This window comes from Ranitomeya imitator, chromosome 4 (assembly GCF_032444005.1).
Source record: "Ranitomeya imitator isolate aRanImi1 chromosome 4, aRanImi1.pri, whole genome shotgun sequence".
Classification (NCBI taxonomy): Eukaryota; Metazoa; Chordata; class Amphibia; order Anura; family Dendrobatidae; genus Ranitomeya; species Ranitomeya imitator.
In genome coordinates this window covers 293,796,687-293,817,795 of record NC_091285.1, presented here as the reverse complement: position 1 = coordinate 293,817,795, position 21,109 = coordinate 293,796,687, and the positions used below count along the sequence as shown (strand labels likewise).

General features: G+C 42.1%; 1 protein-coding gene across 1 annotated transcript in view; it reads left to right on the top strand.

Annotated features, from left to right (window-relative positions):
- The window catches only part of PDZRN4 (PDZ domain containing ring finger 4), a 325,432-nt gene that overhangs the window by 260,846 nt on the left and 43,477 nt on the right, over window positions 1-21,109 (top strand). Inside the window, exons 4-5 of the mRNA XM_069764758.1 lie at window positions 10,375-10,473; window positions 18,324-18,386. Of these exons, the coding sequence (XP_069620859.1) occupies window positions 10,375-10,473; window positions 18,324-18,386 (162 nt within the window). The remainder of the gene's footprint in view (window positions 1-10,374; window positions 10,474-18,323; window positions 18,387-21,109) is intronic.

Genomic DNA, 21,109 nt, shown 5'->3' with positions numbered 1-21,109 from the left:
GCCTCCATCTCTCTCCTCCTCTTTCTCTTTCCTCCCTCGGCAGCGTCTGATGAGCTAACCTGCCAGTGAACTGTGTGTGGGGAGCTCTGCTCATCAGACGCTGCCGAGGGTGGAAAGAGAAAGAGGAGGTAGATGGGGGCAGGCGCCGGGCATGTATCAGCCACACAGGAGGCAGCGCACAGACGCAAGAGCTGGATGATGGACAGCTGAGAGGCGGATGAAACAGGGGGAGACAGTTTCAGAAATCACTTGTCCCCAGGCACAGTATGTTTAAAAAAAAACACACAAAATGTAACAAAGATTAAAAAATAAACTCTTCTATACTCATTCTCCCGCAGTCAAGCACTGAATCTACCCTGCTTCTCTTGATTGTCTGCAGCGCAAACATCACAACCACATTGCTTTTCCATAGTTGACAGCACAAGCTGCTCAGAGCTGCTGAGCTCATTGATTGGCTGCAGTGCTGTCAATGTTAGCACTACAGGGAGTAACAAACTGCACGTGGGCACAGAGGTTTTCTTAAACTGAAAAACCCTTTAATATCTCACTTGTGTGAAGACTGACAAATTATTTTGTATTTTAAATACAGTACAAAGAAAATGTATCTGGTAGTAGTAAGAATACCTACACTATATGGTTATAGAACATGATATTTGGCTTGGGTTACTTTAAAAATGTATTTACTAATCTACTTCTTTTAGAAAGAAATGACAAGTTCCCTTGCCATACTTACAGTTATATTGTAATTTATATGAGTATTATTTTTTCTCTGGCAGAACATCAGTGGCAGTGATTTAGCTGTAATGTTTCAATTCCTGACTTGGAAAAATAATTTTAGTGATTTCTCTCCGCTTCCGTAGATAGTCTTGTGATGACTATATTTCACAACTATTGCTAAAAGATAACTCCCTGAAAGAGCAACTTATGACTGAAATATGACTAGAGCCACAAACGGTCTCAAATATCATCATAGCAAAGTCAGAAACTGGATGGAAGGTTGTACAATATGTGAAGACAATCTGTTGTTGTTCTTCTCAATAAAGAGATATTGTCGCTGAATCGCTGTGATAGACACACATTTGTTCAAGGAATATCTGAGAATGTGAAAATAAAATTAAATCATTGCTGTGTTATGCTAGAGGACTGGAATCTAGGTTAAGAAACTATACGTTCACAGTAAATTTCAAGTGTATATTAGAAAATTTGCTTATTGAAGTCATTTATTAAAGGGGACCTGTCTGCTATGGCCATATGAGGGCTTGTGTTTTGTGGGACGAATTGTACTTTTGAATGACACCATTCGCACTGACACATAGTGTACTGGAGAACAGAAAAAAAAACTCTGAGTGCTGTGAAATAGCAAAAAAAATGCAATTCTATTTTTTTTGTTATCATATTCACTACATAGTAATATTGACCTGGCAATATGAATCCTTAGGTCAGGGCAAGGAAGAAGATACCAAAGCTGTATAGTTATTTTTTCTTTTATTTAATTGGTGAAAAACAATACTGAAAAATGTCCCCAATTTTTTTTTTCTCTTCTGTTGCCATTTTTTGAGACCCATGATGTTCTCATTTTTCGGGATCTGGGGTTGTGTGAAATATTACTTGTTGCATCTTGAGCTGAAATTTTTACTGATACGGTGGCTCAGTGGATAGCACTGCAGCCTTGCAGCGCTGGGGTCCTGGGTTCAAATCCAACCAAGGACCATATATGTAAGGAGTTTGTATGTTCTCCCCGTTTTTGCGTGGATTTCCTCCGGGTTCTCTGATTTCCTACTGCTCTCCAAAGACCTACTGATATGGAATCTAGATTGTGAGCCCCAATGGGGACAGTGATGATAATGTCTGTAAAGCACTGCAGAATTAATGGTTCTACATAATTGAGTAAAATAAATTATATCATTTTGGGGCATATTCAATGTTTTTATCACCTCTTATTGAATTTTATTGCATTGTTGAGGTGACTAAAAAACAACATTCTGGGGTTTTGATTTTTTTTCTTGTTCCACCATTTACTGATCGGATTAATTTATTTGATATTTTGATAAACCGGAGATTTCTGAATGCAGCACTACCAAATATGTTTTTTTTGTTTTGTTTTATTTTGATGGAAAAGGCAATTATCTTAACTTGTCTTTTATTTTTTAAATATTTTGTAAAACATTTTTTAACTTGCACTGTATTTTAAGAGAATCGGTCAGCAGGTTTTTCGTATATAATCTGAAGACAGCATGAGGTATTGGTTAATACAGAATTCAGAGATGCCATGTTGTGTTTGCTTACAATGATTGTATTAGCACCAGTAGCTTATCATTGCTGTAACTAGCTAGTCCTGTGAACCTTGGTCCAACACGCCCCCTCCTATGATAAGCAGCTCACTGTCTATGGACTTTGTAATTGCATATCCTGGTGTGGGCGGGGTTAGCTTCCTCAGCTTTGCTACATTGCTAAATATAAAAACTCAGATTAAGTGATAATAACTGCCCCCAGTAATCTCAGTGACTCATTGTTGGGTATAGCTTCTCTTTACCTACATCAGGCTGCTCTCAGATAAGATAGCAATATCTACTTACAGGTTCGAATTAATAGATGCCTTAGGAGACTTGAAGCTGCAATCATCCGATTGCTTGTGCTATACATATCAGAAGTCACAATCTCCTTCGAATGATGACGGCTTCGGCAGACCACCAGCTTTCATGACAACCCATCGGTGCCCCGCGATCACTGGCGTACCAGTGTGCGGGATCAATGATGTACTTCCTGTCTGCATGTTAAATTCCGCTGTCAATGATTGACAGCGGCATTTAACTGGTTAATAGCTACAGGTGGATCTCCAATCCATCTGCAGCTGTTAGAAGTACTTGATGACTGATCACATCATCCATCAAGTGTGGGGTAAAATGCAGGCTCAATGTCAGGGACACGGCCAATGATGTTCTAGTACGTCAACTGTTGTGAAGGGGTTACTGTTATGATCCAGTGACCTTGGAGCAGCATGAAAACTTTCACTGGAGTAGGTGGTAACTATACTGACCGCAAATCCCAATCTTAACACCGCAACTAGAAGTAGCCGTGGGGTGTGCCTAACAAGTCCTAGACACCTCGTCACAGCCGGTGGACTAAATACCCCTAAAGATGGAAATAGGAATACTACCTTGCCTCAGAGCAGAACCCCAAAGGATAGGCAGCCCCCCACAAATATTGGCTGTGGGTAGGAGAGGAAAGACACACACAGTCAGAAAACAGGATTTAGCACAAGAGGCCACTCTAGCTAAAATAGGAAAGGATAGGACAGAGTTATGTGCGGTCAGTATTAAAACCCTTCCAAAAATATCCACAGCAGATTATACAAAAAATTCCTCCATCTAACTAAAGACGTGGAACGTATATCTGCAACTCCAGAGACTACTAAACTCAGAGCAGGAATACAATCAAAAAACAAGCACACAGCTTGTGTGCCATAGAAAAAGAAACAGACACTTATCTTTGCTGAATTGGCAGCTAAGCAGGAGAAGCCAGACAGAGATCCAACACTTCCCAAGAAACATTGACAACTGGCAAGGACTAATGAGTCCTGCAAACTATTATTATTATTATTATTATTTATTATTATAGCGCCATTTATTCCATGGCGCTTTACATGTGAGGAGGGGTATACATAGTAAAACAAGTACAATAATCTAGGACAATACAAGTCACAACTGGTACAGGAGGAGAGAGGACCCTGCCCGCGAGGGCTCACAATCTACAAGGGATGGGTGAGGATACAGTAGGTAGGGTAGAGCTGGCCGTGCAGCGGTTTGGTCAATCGGTGGTTACTGCAGGTTGTAGGCTTGTCGGAAGAGGTGGGTCTTCAGGTTCTTTTTGAAGGTTTCGATGGTAGGCGAGAGTCTGATATGTTGTGGTAGAGAATTCCAGAGTAGGGGGATGCACGAGAGAAATCTTGTATGCGATTGTGGGAAGAGGAGATAATAGGGGAGTAGAGAAGGAGATCTTGTGAGGATCGGAGCTTGCGTGCAGGAGAGTACCGGGAGACGAGGTCGCAGATGTATGGAGGAGACAGGTTGTGGATGGCTTTGTATGTCATGGTTAGGCTTTTGTACTGGAGTCTCTGGGTGATGGGGAGCCAGTGCAGGGATTGACAGAGGGGAGAGGCCGGGGAATAGCGGGGGGACAGGTGGATTAGTCGGGCAGCAGAGTTTAGAATAGATTGGAGGGGTGCAAGAGTGTTAGAGGGGAGGCCACAGAGCAGGAGGTTACAGTAGTCGAGGCGGGAGATGATGAGGGCATGGACTAGGGTCTTTGCAGATTCTTGGTTTAGGAATGAGCGGATCCGTGAAATATTTTTGAGTTGGAGGCAGCAGGAAGTGGAAAGGGTTTGGATATGTGGTTTAAAAGAGAGATCAGTGTCAAGGATTACCCCAAGACAGCGGGCTTGTGGGACTAAACCTAAATACCCCAGTCAGAATTGCAATCAGCAGATACACCTGTACAGGACTGCAGCCCAGAGACAACTGCATTACCACCTACAACCACCGGAGGGAGCCCAAAAGCAGAATTCACAACAGGTTACATAATAACAGCAATCAACAATGGTGTTTCTAATCTACGGTCCATGCCTCCAGTCTCATACTCACCTTCCATCATATTCACTTTTTTTCAGCGTCCCTCTGGTCCATGGCACCATCTTGAGACTGCAACTTCTGACTGGCCGGAAGTCAGAAATTACATCAGAAGCTCTCAGTACAAGTGTATGAAAGATAAAAGCCAGAAAAAGACTATCATAGACTTGTATTGAGTTAAAACACTGGAGCAATCCGAAGGTCACAAACTGCCAGAGACCGAGGAGAGCGGCAATGATAAAAGCTGAAGACGGTGCAGGTGAATATCAGAGTAGAGTCAGTGGCCTCAGATTAGAAGCAGAACTCCAGTGGTGAAATAAAAAAACAAACACTGGAGTGGTGCATTAATAATGAATACTGAATGTTATATAATAAATATTCAAATGTCTATAGTCTGCCATTGTTCTGGGCAGAGCAAGTCCTTTTTGCACAGGGCATCGCGCAGCCAGGAGCAATGATGTTTTGGGCTGCGCAAATGTACAATTGTTTTGCTTGTTTGTAGGGTGATTTCAGCCTACTTAAACTACAAGAATATCGAATGTAAATTTACCCTTAGCCCCTCATAGCTTACAAAAAATAATGTAGGTAAATAAAAAATATACAATAAATGCTAGTTCATGTCCATTAGTTTGTTAACTGTGATGTGCTTCATGGAAATGTGTCATCAGAAAACAACCTTTTGTTTTAATAAGATTTTTGAGTGAAATGTTTCTTTATTAAAATTTTTGGCAATTTTTTTTTTAATCATTTCACAATCTGTATTACAATAATCAATACCAAAAAGTAATCTTGCAATGTTCACAATAGCCATTAAGGCTTTTCTAGTCTGTAAGCTCATATTAGTTCAATAATTAAAGGAAGTATGTCAGTAAGTTTTTGCTCCCTAATCTGAAAGCAGCATGATGTATGGAAAGAGACACTGTTTACTGGGTGCAGCCCTTGTGATACAATCAGAGGCTTTAGATGTAGCATGTAGCCGAGCTCAAAAGCTAACCCCACCCACGCCACACCTTTCTGTGTACATTGTACTGCTAATCTCTTGCTAATAAAACACTCATTGTATTGAAACAATAGCACACAGTCTAATAAGTGACATACTGCTGAAATCAGTAGGTTCTCTGTTATTAGCTGTGTTTAGAAAAATGCTACCTGTCATTGAATTAGTGCCTGAAATAATCCCCAGTGGCCAGAATACAAAATTCAAGATTATTTATATTTTTAATGAAAATCATACTATAAAATGATATTAACAACTAAAAAACACATGTGACAGAAAAATCTGATTTAAACAATAGATCATTTGCTGATAATATACCTCCTTTAATGGTTTTTTTCACTGCTCAGACAATCCCTTCTCACACACTGTTTCCCCATTGAGAAGGCATTGTCCGAGTAGTGGAAAACCCCTTTAAGGAGAAAGTGTTGTTTCTTACAGTACAGTCAATGCAGATGATTGGTGCCTACTGAACAAAGTTGTTCTCTCCCTCTCCTTCTCCATGAGCCTCATTGCTGCTACTTGTATTATTTGCAGTGCAATGCCTCTAACTTCAGTATTAGATACTTATAACAGTATAAGATATTTCAATTACAAGATAAAATGTGAGCACAAAAGAAACTGAGAAAGATAAATAATCAAAAGTAGAAAAAAATATATTTGCTGTATAGTAACCTTGAAGTTTACCATTTGTACAAAGCTATATTATTTAGTTTGATTTTGGAATGTGTGATTTTTGGAATGTGTAAGGAAGTGGAGATATTGCCCATGTTCCCCCTTGAAGATAAGTGATAGGATGTGATGGATTATAATCAGTGGCGTAACTACAAAGTGAGGGGCCCCGATGCGAACTTTCAAATGGGGCCCCCCCGCGCCAAAATATTTCCCACCGAAATTCACATTTTCCCTATTCATTTCGCACACTATAGTTGTGTTGCAATGTTGTGTAGTCTGACCTAATACTGCCCTGTACTCGCTGAGAAAAATGATTTTATAACTAACATGTCCCTATAGTAATATGTCCTCCCTCGCTCTAATTCCAAGCGCACTCCCGGCGTTTGAACTCTGTGTGCTGTTTCTTCCTGGTATGACGCTGCAGTGCGTCATTTCCAGACCTGTGCAGTGTGGGGGTGTATTGAGTGTACTGGTTGGCTCTGGAGCATGCACACTGCACATTCTGATGCTGGCGAGTACACGCAATACTCCCCCACAGTGCACATGCTGGGCTCTGTCCACAGCCGTGTACAGCCCGTACACACACGGCTTCGCTCCGAGAACCCGTACACACACGGCTCCGCTCCGTACACCTTGTACACACGCGGCTCCGCTCCGTACACCTTGTACACACGCGGCTCCGATCCCTACACCTTGAACACACGGCTTCGCTCCGAGAACTCCGTACACCTTGTACACACGCGGCTCCGCTCCCTACACCTTGTACACACGCAGCTCTGCTCCCTACACCTTGTACACACGCGGCTCCACTCCCTACACCTTGTACACACGCAGCTCTGCTCCCTACACCTTGTACACACGCGGCTCCACTCCCTACACCTTGTACACATGCGGCTCCGCTCTTTACACCTCATACACACACGGCTCCGCTCCCTACACCTTGTACACACGCGGCTCTGCTCCGTACACCTTGTACACACGCGGCTCCGCTCCATACACCTCTTACACACGCGGCTCCGCTCCTTACACCTCTTAAACACGCAGCACCACTCCATACACCCCATACATACACGAATCCGCTCACCTCTTTCACCCTCGGCTCAGCTTTGTATACCTCGTACACACCTGACTCCGCTCCGTACACCTTGCTCCACTACGCACATACACGGCTCCGCTCTGTACACCTTGTACACACACGGCTCTGTTACATAAACATCCCCTCATTCAGCACCATGACAATCAAGCACAGCAGAGTCCTGCATAGTGCATACACTGAGGCCACTGATCATGTGACCCCTGACTCCTCCCCTCCTGTGACCTCATCACAGGTCCTGTGCGCATAGAACAGGTAGGTGTGTGTGTGTGTGTGTGTGTGTGTGTGTCAGGTGTAAGCAGCACATCACTCACCAGCTAATGCCTGCCATCTCTCCAGCTTCAGTCAGTGACACGCACAGCCCTTCTGCTAGGTCACATGTCCTTCACGGACACGCCCACTCGCCGCACACTGCTGAAAGTCTGGGGAAGCTGTGGGCGTGGCCAGCAGGATGCGTGCGTGACTTGTCTCCTTCCCCTGCTACTTGTTTGCTGGACTGGGCGGGCCCTGAAAACACTGTGGGCCCCATCGCAGTCGCGACCCCTGCGACCGCAGTTGTTACGCCCCTGATTATAATGTTTGCATGTTTAAAGATACAGCCCAGCAACAGGAAGTGATAGAGTTAATAGTTTGGACTAGCTCAGAGCAGGAGGGGTTACATGGAGACACGTGAGACAGATAGGGCTGAGATTGCAGCAATAGCAGACCTCAGGTTTGACTAGTTGGCAGGACCTCATGCAGTGGGTGTCCCTCTGGCAAGAGAGGAACTAAAGGAGCAAATAGTAATTGCCTGTAATGGAAGAGATAGCAGAGAAGAAAAGCGAGTAGCCGTCCGGAATCGAGATCGAGAATGAGAGAGTGGAAGAGAGAATATCAGCGCCTAGGGCAAGAAGCCTGGCAGGATGGTATGGAGTCTTCGGTCAGAGAGGTAATAAAAAGAAAAGAGAAGAGTAGAGTCTCACCATGTGGTAGTTTAGAGGCGTCAGAACATTGGAAGCTGAGCAGGCCATATTGGCAGAGAAACTCCCGTAAGGGGAGAGGAACGCAAAGCCAGGGGTATGTTTGTTGATGTTTACTGTTAAATAAGTGGCCATGAAGAAATGCACCTACAATCTGCTGTACAGTTCAAATTAAGTTATTCTCCAGTAAAAATAAGTTTATTTTTGAATTATGGCTTTTCTTACTTAAATCTGAAGCATCTGGTCCTGACCAGCCGAAGACAACAACACCATGTGGTCTGCAGAGGCATATCACCATTGTAGCAAAGCCCCCCCGTTTTCATATAGCATGTCAGGGTGTGGAAGACCAGCACCTTGTCCATGGCTGCCACACTGCACCACGTTAAAAATGTGTTATGTGATCTATTTTATTCTAGTTTTTCATGGAAGAAATAAGCTAAATATTATGTGTTTTAGTACAGTACTCTAAAACATTAAATGTACGGAATAGATACTGAATCCTAATGAAGGTTGCAAAGTCTCCATTGGAAAAAAAATGTGTTACATTACAGGCCTCTACGAAGTATCATATTTCATGTTGCTAAGTTATGCTGCACATAAATGGTCACATTGTGTGAGGTTTTAGGAACTCCTAGAGTGAACACGCAGAACCCCGACAACGAACCTCCCAAGGGTGAGCTGACCTGGTAGACCAACCCCAATACAGGGAGCATTAGGGGCAGGCCCGAGGGAGACTATTGCCGCAGAAGCTGATACCTGGGGGAAAGGTGGTACGAGATTCAAGCATATGACGGAAGATGCAGAACAGGCTGAGCAGAACAGAGACACAGAGTAGGCTGGATAGGACCGAGACACGGGGCAGATAGGATATGACGGAAACACAGGACAGGCTAGGACTTGACAGAGATATGGCAGAGACACAGGGCAGGCGTGGACTGGACAGAGATATGGTGGAGACACAGGACGAACGTGGACTGGTCAGAGGTATGGCGGAGACACAGGACAGACGTGGACTAGGCAGAGATATGGCGGAGACTCAGGTCAGGCGTGGACTGGGCAGAGATGTGGCAGAGACACAGGGCAGACATAGACTGGGCAGATGTATAGCGGAGACACAGGGCAGATGTGGACTGGGCAGAGGTATAGCGGAGACACAGGACAGACGTGGACTGGGCAGAGGTATGGCAGAGACAAAGGGCAGGCATGGACTAGAGAAATATACAGGGCCTGGGTCATGAGATGCACAAATGACAATCAGGCATGGAGCAGCGGAAGGGTTTACCTTAAATACATGGTGTGCAGAAGGACTTCCGGGTCTGTGTCCTCCAGGGTCACAGAGAGGAGGTGCGGAGTGCGTGTATATCAAAAGAGGAAGTACGCGTGCGCAGATGAAACATGGAGTGCGAGGTGCGCGAGAACCAGGAAGCTGTGGTGAGTTAGAAGAGAGAAGAACGCGAGCCAGCAGGAGGAGCGCGCCGGCGCAGGTAAGTATGTCGGCAAGTGGGACAAGGGGTGGCTGATGGGGCGGCAGGCACGGCAGTAGGAGCGGCGGCGCAGAGCGGTGCCATGACACATTGCTGTAGTAGGCTCTGGAGCCATTTCCCCTTATGCACTCCCTATAGTCCAACCCTATATGTAAAATATTATTTAGTGTTTATGCTCGTAACCATTTATAGTAAATATACTCTATACTGATAACACATGATGAGAATTAAAGAGTTTGCTAAGAACTTGTTGACTTTTTCTTGAAGAGTGTGATCGATGATTTGAAGGGTTTTGTTTTATGAAAGGTTTTTCAAGCGCAAGAAAAAATATAGTTTAAAATGCAATTATAATTACTCGCATGCCAAAATATACCAGTATTTCAATAAGTGCTGATTATATACAGATCATTTCATTACATACTGCGTGCTCATGTAAAATACTGAATGAAGCACATGATAATGAAAACAAATAATACTAAAAGCAATTTTTAGAAAGATATTCTTAAATATATTTTAATATTCCTTGTATTTTAATTCCTTACAGGAAATTGAACTTTGTCGGCTAAACAACAAGGACAGACTTGGTCTAACAGTCTGCTACAGGACAGATGATGAAGAAGATACTGGGATATATGTTAGTGAGGTAAAAATCTGAACATAAGCAAAGCATAATACATGGAAGATGGAATTATAGGAAAGCATAGTTGAGATACAAGTTAAAGGGAATCTGTCACATGAAAAAACACTGCTAACCTTCAGATATGGGGTTAACCTGCAGGTTAATAACGTTACAAACCTGTCCAGCGTCGGCACTTCTGGGAGGAAATTAACTTTATTCTTCTTTGTCCAGTCACGGGGGCAGCGCCGACACGGGTTCAGTCACCTCTCTATGTATAAAGAGTGGTGGCTGTATCCGTATCCTTAGCACTGACTGACAGAAACTCAGCATTGGGGTTGGCTGTCAGTGCCGGAGGCGTGCTTACAGCCGCTGCTCTCTATTCTCAGAGCAGTGACTAAACCCACACCGGCGCCTCTACTGTGACTGAACGATGAAAGCTGCTGGTGGAATAAAGGTAATTTTCTCCCAGCAGTGGGGCTTTAAGTGCGGGTGTCAGGCAGGTTTAGGTCAGTATTAACCTCCAGATTATCCCCAAATCTGCAGGGCAATAGCATTTTTTCATGTGACAGGTTCCCTTTAAAGAAGTGAATGAAATTATAGGTTGATTGCCATGCTGAAATCCATAAAATCTAAAAGTATACCTTCACCTACACCATTCTAAAGATGGGGCTGTCATGGGGTTAACTCAAATTGAAAAGAGAAAATGGGCTTTGATATAGTCCTACGCCTCCACCTTTATCATGCAATTATATTTCATTGGAGTCTTTTTCCCCTATCTGTACATCTGACATTACACAATTACTAACATATGTAAGTAATATATGTTCAGACTTAATTTAGTTTTCTCATCTTAAATACCAAAATATTGAAATGCTGAGATGAAACTTTAATTTTGTTAGATGAGATGGGTAGAAGTAGCTATATTCAATTAAATAGAGAGGTTTTCTATACATGTATATGGGAGTTCTAAAAACAGAAAAGCAATCTTGTAAAAAGAGAGCCCATGCGTTTGTTCACCTCTCCATTCACTATGCACCTTGATGCGACAATCTCACACTGTATTCACACATCTCTGTGATTCATGAAAGGGCAGCGAGTGTCTAAATCTGAACTTAATAGCCTCAAAGATGCAGAGGGGAAAATAAGTATTTGATACACTGCTGATTTTGCAACTTTTCCCACCTACAAAGAATGGAGAGGTCTGTAATTTTTTTTATGGTAGTTACACTTCAACAGTCAGAATCTTAAAAAAAATCCAGAAAGTCACATTGTTTTTTTTACATAATTAATTTGCATTATATTGCATGAAATAAGTTTTTGATATAATTTAAAAACATAACTTAATATTGGTACAGAAACATTGTTTGCAATTACAGAGGTCAGACATTTCCTCTACTTCTTGACTAAGTTTGCAAACACTGCAGCAGGGATTTTGGCTCACTCCTCCATACTGATCTCCTCCAGATCTTTCAGGTTTTGGGGCTATCACTGGGCAACATTGGGTTTCAGCTCCCTTCAAAGATTTTATATTTGTTTCTGGCCTGGAGACTGGCTAAGCCACTCCAGGACCTGGAAATGCTTCTTATGAAGCCACGTCTTAGTTGCCCTGGCTGTGTGTTTCAGGTCATTGTCATGCTGGAAGACCCAGCCATGACCCTTCTTCTATGCTGTTGCTGAAGGAAGGCGGATGATGGCCAAAATCTCATGACACATGACTCTATCCATCCTCCCTTCAATATGGTGCAGTAATCCTGTCTCCTTTGCAGAAAATTACCCCCAGAGTATGATGTTTCCTCCACCATGCTTCACAGTTGGGATGATGTTCTTGGAGTTGTACTAATCCTTCTTCCTACAAACATGGTTAGTAGAATTGATACCAAAAAGTTCTATTTTGGTCTCATTTGAACATATGACCTTCCACCATGCCTCTGTGATGCTAGTCACTTCTCATGGCCGTGATTGAGTGGTCAAGGAGTCCAAGGTCAGAATCCAGGATGGTACATCATAAACAGAAGGAAAAGACAAAAGCATAGTAGGGTAACATTCTGAGTTCAGAATACCGGAAGGATACTGGATCAGAGCTGGAGTGGTTAAATAGGTGGATGGTCAGGCAACAGCTCAAGCATAAAGAACTCAAGGCACAGAAAAGCATAAACTTCACAAGCTGAATGTACTTCTAGCAGAGTTCTGGGAGACACAGCTCAGTTAATAATTATGACAATTGCATGAAATAATGAACACCTGGAGACAGCTCACTCCTCACAGTCTCAGATTGGATAGTCAACCTGTCAATCAACATATTGACAGCTCAGCACACGCCTGTACCAGATTGGATGACCAAGCTGTCAATCAAAGTACTGACAGCTTCAGAATACCCATATACCAGATTGGATAGCTGATCTGTCAGTTACTGCACCCCAGACACACTGAGGGGTGGAACTACGACAGCCTCCTCTGGATCATCCAGGTATTCATTGGCAAACTTCAAATAAACCTGGACATGTGCTGGCATGAGCAGGGGGACCTTGCGTGCTCTGCAGGATTTCAATCCATGACGGCGTAGTGTGTTATTAATGATAATGTTTGAGACTGCGGTTCCAGCTCTCTTCCGGTCATTGATCAGGTCTTCCCATGTAATTCTGGGCTGATTCCTGTCCTTTCTCAGAATCATCCCTACCCCGTGAAGTGAGATATTGAATTGAGCCCCAGACTGAGGAAAATTGACAGTCATCTCCTGTTTCATCCACTTGTTAATAAATGCACCAACAGTTGTTGCCTTCTTGTCCTGTAGCCCAGCCCAGCCTTGTGCAAGTCAACAATTTTGTCCTTGCTGTCCTTAGACAGTTCTTTGGTCTTGTCAATGGTGGAGAAGTTAAAGTGAGATTGATTGAATGTGTGGAAAGGTGTCTTTTATACAGGTAACGAGTTCAAACAGATGCAATTAATACAGGTAATGAGTGCAGGGTAGGAGGGCATGGTAAAGAAAAACTAACAGGTCTGTGAGAGCCAGAATTCTTGCTGGTTGGTTGGTGATCAAATACTTATTTCATGCAATAAAATGCAATTTAATCATTTAAAAATCATACAATGTGATTTTCTGGTTTTATTTTTAAATTCTGTCTCTCACAGTTGAAGTGTACCTGCAATAAAAATTAGACCTCTTTTTTTTGTAGGTAAGAAAAACTTGCAAAATCGGCAGTGTTTCAAATACTTTTTTGCCCACTGTATATATTAGGCTGTCAAGTTCAGGACAGGAAGCCAGTCCATATTCCATCTGTGACATATGGATGAGTAAATCCGACCTTAGTGAAAAGGGAAAATATCATTTGCCCAATAGGTTGAGGTCTCAGAGGTGTCATACTTTGGATTCACCATAAATGTCTAAAATTTAAAACCATGTTCATTCTAGTTTACTCTAAATGTCTAAAATTAGAAAGCTCTGTAATTCTGATGCAATTTTAACTATGAAAGACTAAATGGTTGCTACAAGATTGAAATGAATGTACGGTAATTTTTTTTATATGAAACTGTTACTTAAATGATTGGAAGACAAACTGACCAACTGTTTCCAAATGTATGGACTTTATAATGCAACAAAAGAAAGTGATACAATCTGGATTATTAACCTTAACACTCAGATTCAATTTAAAAATAAGCACGTGACTGTACATTATCCTACTCTAATATTATTCTGATTAATTACCTCAAACAATCTAATATACTTTATTTCTTCTAAGCCATAAAATCATTATATAATTTTCATCAGCCTGGGGTATTTCCAAAGGGCAAGCTACTGCAGGGTTTTACTATCTTATATAATTACATTGTCTTTTGCCATTAAACAGCAGACTTTGGTTTATTATTTTGGTGACAGGCTATTATTAAAAAACAGCATAGTGAAAATTTCACCATATATGAAATGTAACCTAAAACCAAATGCTACACTTGAGGTGTTTTGTTTGAAAAATAGCTTATAGGATGACAGGGCCAAATAAATGACTTAGGATAACCATCAACTGAACATGATAGATAGTGTTCCCACTCTGGACACTGGATCATTATTCATTACAGAAATATTAAACATCTGGACAGCTCAAGAGCCTTGCGTAACTGTCAAGATTTATCTCAATATATCATCAGTAACAATTGCAGGATATTTAATGATGTTTATTTACAGCCATATGAAGGCAGAGTTTCACCTGATAGGCCTGTATGAAAAAAAATACACAATTCTTTTATAATTTATGTATTCTTTACAATATGTCTAAGAAAGAAAACGTATTGGATCTACATTCACATACAGCCAAATATTTAGTATAACAATCGTTCTAACAATTAAAATACCAACATTGGAATTTGTCCTGTTTTGTCCTAAATACAATTATACATATGTTCGGAATTCCCAAGCATATTCTAATACTAAAGATAAATATTTTTTTGATACTTTTTTGAAAATAGTCATCCTCATTAGGGAGTAGCAAATCTTATTAAATTCATTTTTTGAAACGTTTGTTTTTACGGCCAGTAAAATTGCCACAAATCTAAATACTGAAAAGCCTTTAAATGTCCCATAGATATGTTTATATCACCCTGAAGACATCTAAGACTGTATTGAACCACATTTGATCTCTTTAATGCAAACGCAGCCTTAGTAATGCAGCCACTAAACGTGAAGCCTGCATGGCAGTGTAGTGGCAGTGGCAGCAGTAGAAGTTGCACAGTAGATTATTATGACAGGTCAGGCACGGAGATGTCTGGTAGTGTAGAGCCAGTAATAGCTGCCTCAGCACTAGTACAGTTTGCCACTAAAAAACCTAGTGGAAAGGGTGGAGATGCATAACTGGCATGACTATGGCAGTGGCCAAAGAAATATAGGGCAGGCAAGGAGAAGTCTGGCAGTGTAGGGCAACCAATGACCACCTCAGCAGCAGCATACATTGCAGTATAGATAACATGTTGGAAAAGGAGTTGAGGTGTGGCTGAATGGTAGATGTTAGCACCAGAGGCAGCAAAACTCTGTAGTTGATGGACAGCAAGCCATGAGGTAGGCAGATGGCATAGCCAATCTAGTCTTTGATGTCAGCCTTTGGTGAAAGAAAGATGACACTGATCCATGCCTTATTCATTTTTACAAATGTTATGTTGTTAATAATTATAGCGGATAACCAGATCAGATTGGGTATGGCAAAGCTACTGGGTGAGCTGTGTACCCTCTCTTATAGTACACTAGAGGCAGGATATCACAGCCCACTGATTGAAAACTGGGACAGTTCTTGCCACTGGTTCAGTTTGTTGACCCATAAGTCCTTGGGTAGCTGTCTAAGAAATGGAGCAGTCTAGATATGACTGAAATCAACTGTTCACCTGGGACGTCTGTGTTTGCTGATGTGTGAAAAATTATCACAATAGCTGATAAAACATCTGGTCCAACATGTTAAATATGCTGTAGCTTTTGCTGCCTCAGTTAAATGTTGTAGCCCTAAAGCTGGCACAGACAGTATAGTGTCGGCTATGTTGGAAGCAGATAGAGGTTTCCCGGACAGACATGCGTTCCACAAAAGCTTCATAGAGTAGATAACACAGCTTATCCTGATTCTTATGAGTAAGGACATAAAGTCTGAAATGCGTCAGGTGTGCGGGGATGTTTTCCCCCTGATGTGCAATGACATGTCTGTTTTTAACTTCTTACAAGCAATGAATTAAATAAAAAGACTAAATTTGTATTTTTATGGAAAGTACCTGGTGCTAGTTTTTCCTCTTTGCCTGCATTTACAAGTGGACTCCAGCCACATTGAACCTGGCACCCGTGGTCCTGTGATACTCTGTTGAGCACTGAGAAAATCCTTTCCCCCCATTTTCCCATGTTGATTTATCCTGGTAAAACACCAATTTGGCCTCCCTTTTGAAAGATAGGGAAAATACTTTCATTCTAAATTTAAAGCAAGGGTCTAAAAGCATGGTTATCCAATAGTCATTTCTTTGCTTGACCATAACAATACACCAGTTTTCCCACAAGAATTCTAGCATACAACTTGCCATGTTCACCAGGACAACCGAGTGATTGGTTCTCTTCATTATCTCGTTGCAACAGTTGGTTTCCATAGCCAATTTCACTCTGTCAGCCTTGTCCCTTACCTGAGCCTGGTAAATTTCAAGCTGCTGCTCCTCCTCCCCTTATTCCTCTTCTTCCTTCACATTGTACATCATATAACATGGATCTTGAGGGTTCTAACAGAAACAAGATGGCAAGAAACATGTGCAATTTTCTGTTTTTACTTCATGCTATCTTGCATTCTTTTTTTTTCCAGGATGACATGATTGATCCCACATGTTTCCCTAATGACAAATGTTGTTGCCTTATCAAAGGGCTTAAGAAAGCACACAACTCCCTCATCATCTGCCAGTGATGAATCTCAAAGTATCTCATGCTCCAGTTTGGCAGCCTTATGATAAAATACCCAATTGCTTAACATTGCTTATACAGCATATAAAATGTCAATTGGCAGTGGGTTGCAAAGTCAGGTGGTGCTTAGGCAGACCATTCTGTATTTGCAAAGCCAGGAGGAAGTGATTCGCCAAATAAGAATGGTTGAAATTAGCAGACACTTTCTAGGCCACAGTCACCACCTTCCTCAAGCTACTCTATCTGTAAAAAAGTTACCCAATGAGCCATGAGCTAGTTCCTTTGTTGCCACTTGATGCACAGCCGCAACTTTGCTGTGTGATTTTTCTCCTTCATGGTTTCAAGCTGTAAAGCCACTTGGCAGCGCTTAACTTTGCCTGAAAGAAAATAATGAGGATGATGTACAAAATCAACACTATGCCATGTAGTTGAGTAAGATCTGAAGGAGGAATAGTAGAATACAGATAACCCCCACTTATTGTTGTAATCAGATGACGCTTATAGTCACAAAGATTTCATCACTTTTCCCGGTTGTACTTGTACATTACTACCGCTCAGAACAGTCATCCAATGGGCTGCAAATTTCAAGAATTGCTAATACCCTATGGAGTAGTGCATTTTGGAGCTCAAATACAAGTCAAGAGAACAGCGTACATTCTCCTGCAGGTGACTGCACAGAAAGGGTGCCTTCCAGTGAGGCAGAGTGCACTCCCATCACTTCTCAAAATGCAGTCAACTCCACAAGGTAGTATGGCAGAGATTGCACCACCAAGTTGATCAAATGAAAGTTAGTTGGTACACAAGTGGATTATTGGGATGCCCCTCACTATCCCTTTCATCTTTGTATTTTTATTCACAGACTGAAATTACTGTTCCCGTTTTCACTGTGCTTCAGCACTGTAGTAGTGCATTAAAATTAGGTTTTTGGCCTTTTTGCTGTCCTATGTGTAATGAGCTGTGTGCACCAACCTCTTACCCCTAGGCTGTAGAATCCTAAAATATATTTCACTGCCCACATCTTTTATAGTCTCTGTGATAGTCCCCCCTGATTGGCTGCTCTAGATAATTTGATGAGCGAGCAGCGAGGTAATTTGAGGAAGTTTGCGCACCCACGCTTGACGGCATAATTCTGCTTCCTGGTTGCAGCAAACTCCAGCAGTATGTGAAGCAGGCTTTTTTTGTTTGAGATCCTTATTAATCAAATCACAAATTGTCTTAATAACCTGAAGAGTTTCAGGAAATTTGAAGTCAATTCACAGCAGATAAATCCACTCATCTCTAATCCTTATTATATTGTAATTACCTGCCACAAGTAGCCAAATGTATTTAATACTAATGATTAAATAGCCATTAAGCCTATTGTCAATAAATGGTAATTCCAAGCACTATTTTAACTCGTTTCTATATAGACAATTAAAAACTCATTGGACTTTAAGTGTGAAATGCTGATTTATAGTCTGTATTCCTATAGGTTGATCCGGACAGTATTGCAGCGAGGGATGGCCGCATTCGAGAAGGTGACAGGATATTACAGGTCAGTGCTTATAATTATCCTCTCTCTTTTTTCAGTGACTTTTTGTAGCACCACTCCAAAGACATTCTCAAAAAACTACCCTAATTTAAAAAATAAATAAATCAGCATTACGTGTTTAAATTAAAAGAAAAAATTATTAACGTCTTCAATTCCCCTAAGGCCGGCATCACACTGGCGTTTAAAACGGCCGAGTGCAATGCGATAAAAAATTGCATTGCACTCGGACCAATGTTACCATATGGGGCCGCTCCCAGCAGCCGACTTTTTGTCGGCCGTTTTCCTCGGTCCGAGACAATCGCAGCATGCTGCGATTGTCTCGGACCGAGGAAAACTCTCGGCTCACTCGCACCCATATAAGCCTATGGGTGCGAGTGAGACAGCGCACACCACTCGGATATCACCCGAGTGATGTGCGCTATAAGCAGACCCCAGCAATGGAGGAGATGGAGAAATTCATTTCTCCGCCTCCTCCGCAGCTGTGCTCCAATCCTCCCTGTGCGAGAGAATCGGAGCACAGACGCATGACACTCGGCTCCTGCTCTGCTGCGATCAGGAGCCGAGTGTCATTAGCATATCGCATCCGATGCTCTCGCATCGGATGCAATACGCTAGTGTGACGCCGGCCTAAATGTGCTAATGGTAATCCTCCAAGTGTCTCCAGCAAGTAATAACTAAGGGCATTGTGGCTCACACATAATAAAGACAAACGGGATCACAATAGCATCACTTCTTGATCAGAGGGAGATTCAAAAGGTGACTAGTGTTTTTCTTTTTCTTTGTAAGCATTTTTTTTACCTTTTTTGTTCAGAAAATTGTGACATGAGTTAACAACCAAACATGTCACTTCTACATTACTATTAACATGATAAATTGAACTACCATGAAAGCTAATTTAGAAAATGTCACCTTTAGGCCGGTTTCACATTAGCGTTGCGGATGGCTGCGGACTTCCTCCGTGAAGCCCCGCCCTCGGCCGCACCTCCGCCGCTAGCTCTGCCTAATTCTGCATGCGGCGTGCATGCGGCCTGCGTACCTATCTTTAACATTAGGTATGCAGGTCGTACCGCTGTATGCATGCTTCCGCATGCGTCGTTTTGACGATGTGGCGTCCAGCGTAGAACGCAGCTTGTAGCAATTTTATTTCTCCGCATCGTCAAAACGACACATGCGGAAGCATCTGCATGCAGCGGCATGACCTGCGTACCTAATGTTAAAGATAGGTATGCCAGCCGTATGCACGCCGCATGCAGAAGTAGGCGGAGCTAGCGGCAGAGGTGCGGCCAAGGGCGTGGCTTCACGGAGGAAGTCCGCAGCCCTCCGCAGCTCCTCAAAATGCTAGTGTGAAACTAGCCTTACCCATACTCTCAACTTAGATGTGATGAGGAAGTGGCAAAGAGGACAGCGCAATGTGGAGCAGCCCAATAGCACAGCAGAAGAAAACTATTGCACACAATATTAATTATTTATCAAACATATATATACAAGTCATACCATTTTCTATCTTGGTTGTAGTTTTAGATTTCCAAAAGACAGCATCAGTCCTTTTTAATACAATAACGTTAGGATGCAAAGCAATGTCGCATCCTGGTCCAATAAAAAAAGTCAACATTTCCCTCAAAAAGCAAGCCTTCACATAACCCTATCGGCAGAAACCATAAAATTATAGATCTCAAAATATGGCAACACGCAACCTTGTTTTTGTAAAATATAGTGTGTGGTAGTAGGCAACCCTAAAAAACGATGTAAATCGGGTATCGCTGTCATTGCACCGACCAGAAGAATAAAGAAAAAATCACTTATACCGCGAGAATAGTGAATGGTGTAAAAAATAAATAGAACAAATTCTTGATCTGCTGTTGATATATTCATTCAGCCTACTAAGGATCACAGTAAGGCTCGACACACATGTATCCTGTGCTCTGTGCTGAATCCTTACACTGTGTTGACTGTGTAAATCTCCAAAATACAAGATTCAGATGGAACCTCTGGCAGAAGATTCCCTGTAATGAAGCAGATGGAAGCAATGTGATCTCTGTCTGGACTATGATCCGGCGGTGTCCGTCTTTTTAAGTCACAGTTTTGTGCACTTCTGAACAGAAGGACAGACAGAATCCAGAGTAACTCTATTGCCTCATTATAGTGAATGGATCCCTCAGGGGTTTAATCTTAAATACTTTCATTCAGAGAATTAGATGGGAACCCCAATGTAAGTGCTCAGTGTTTCAACTCAATCCACAAAAAGCAAGTCCCTATTCAGATCTTCCAAGTTACTGGTACAAAGGCTTAGAAATAGTACTACGACTCCTCGCCCCCCAAAAAATCCAGCAAATTTTGTGCTGCTAAATCCAAATGCCCCCCTCCCTTCTGAGCCCCACAGTGATCCACATTTAGGGCCAATATCTCCAGAAGCACAAGTTGGGCACAATGTATATGCACTACAATTCATGTGCGCTACAATGTTTGAGCACTATAATGGCATAAAGTATTTACAATTTTTACTCAGCAACATTCACTGCTGTTTGTTTCTGGAAACCACCCATGGAGTCAAAATTGTAATTACACCTACAGATAAATTTCCAGGGGGAAGTGATTTCCAAAATGGGGTCACTTGAGGTGGGATTCTGCCCTTCTGTCATTTATGGGCACTGTACATGGAGTTTGCAAACTATTCTATGATAATTTGTTTTCCAAGAATCAAATACTGCTGCTTTCCTCCTCAGTCT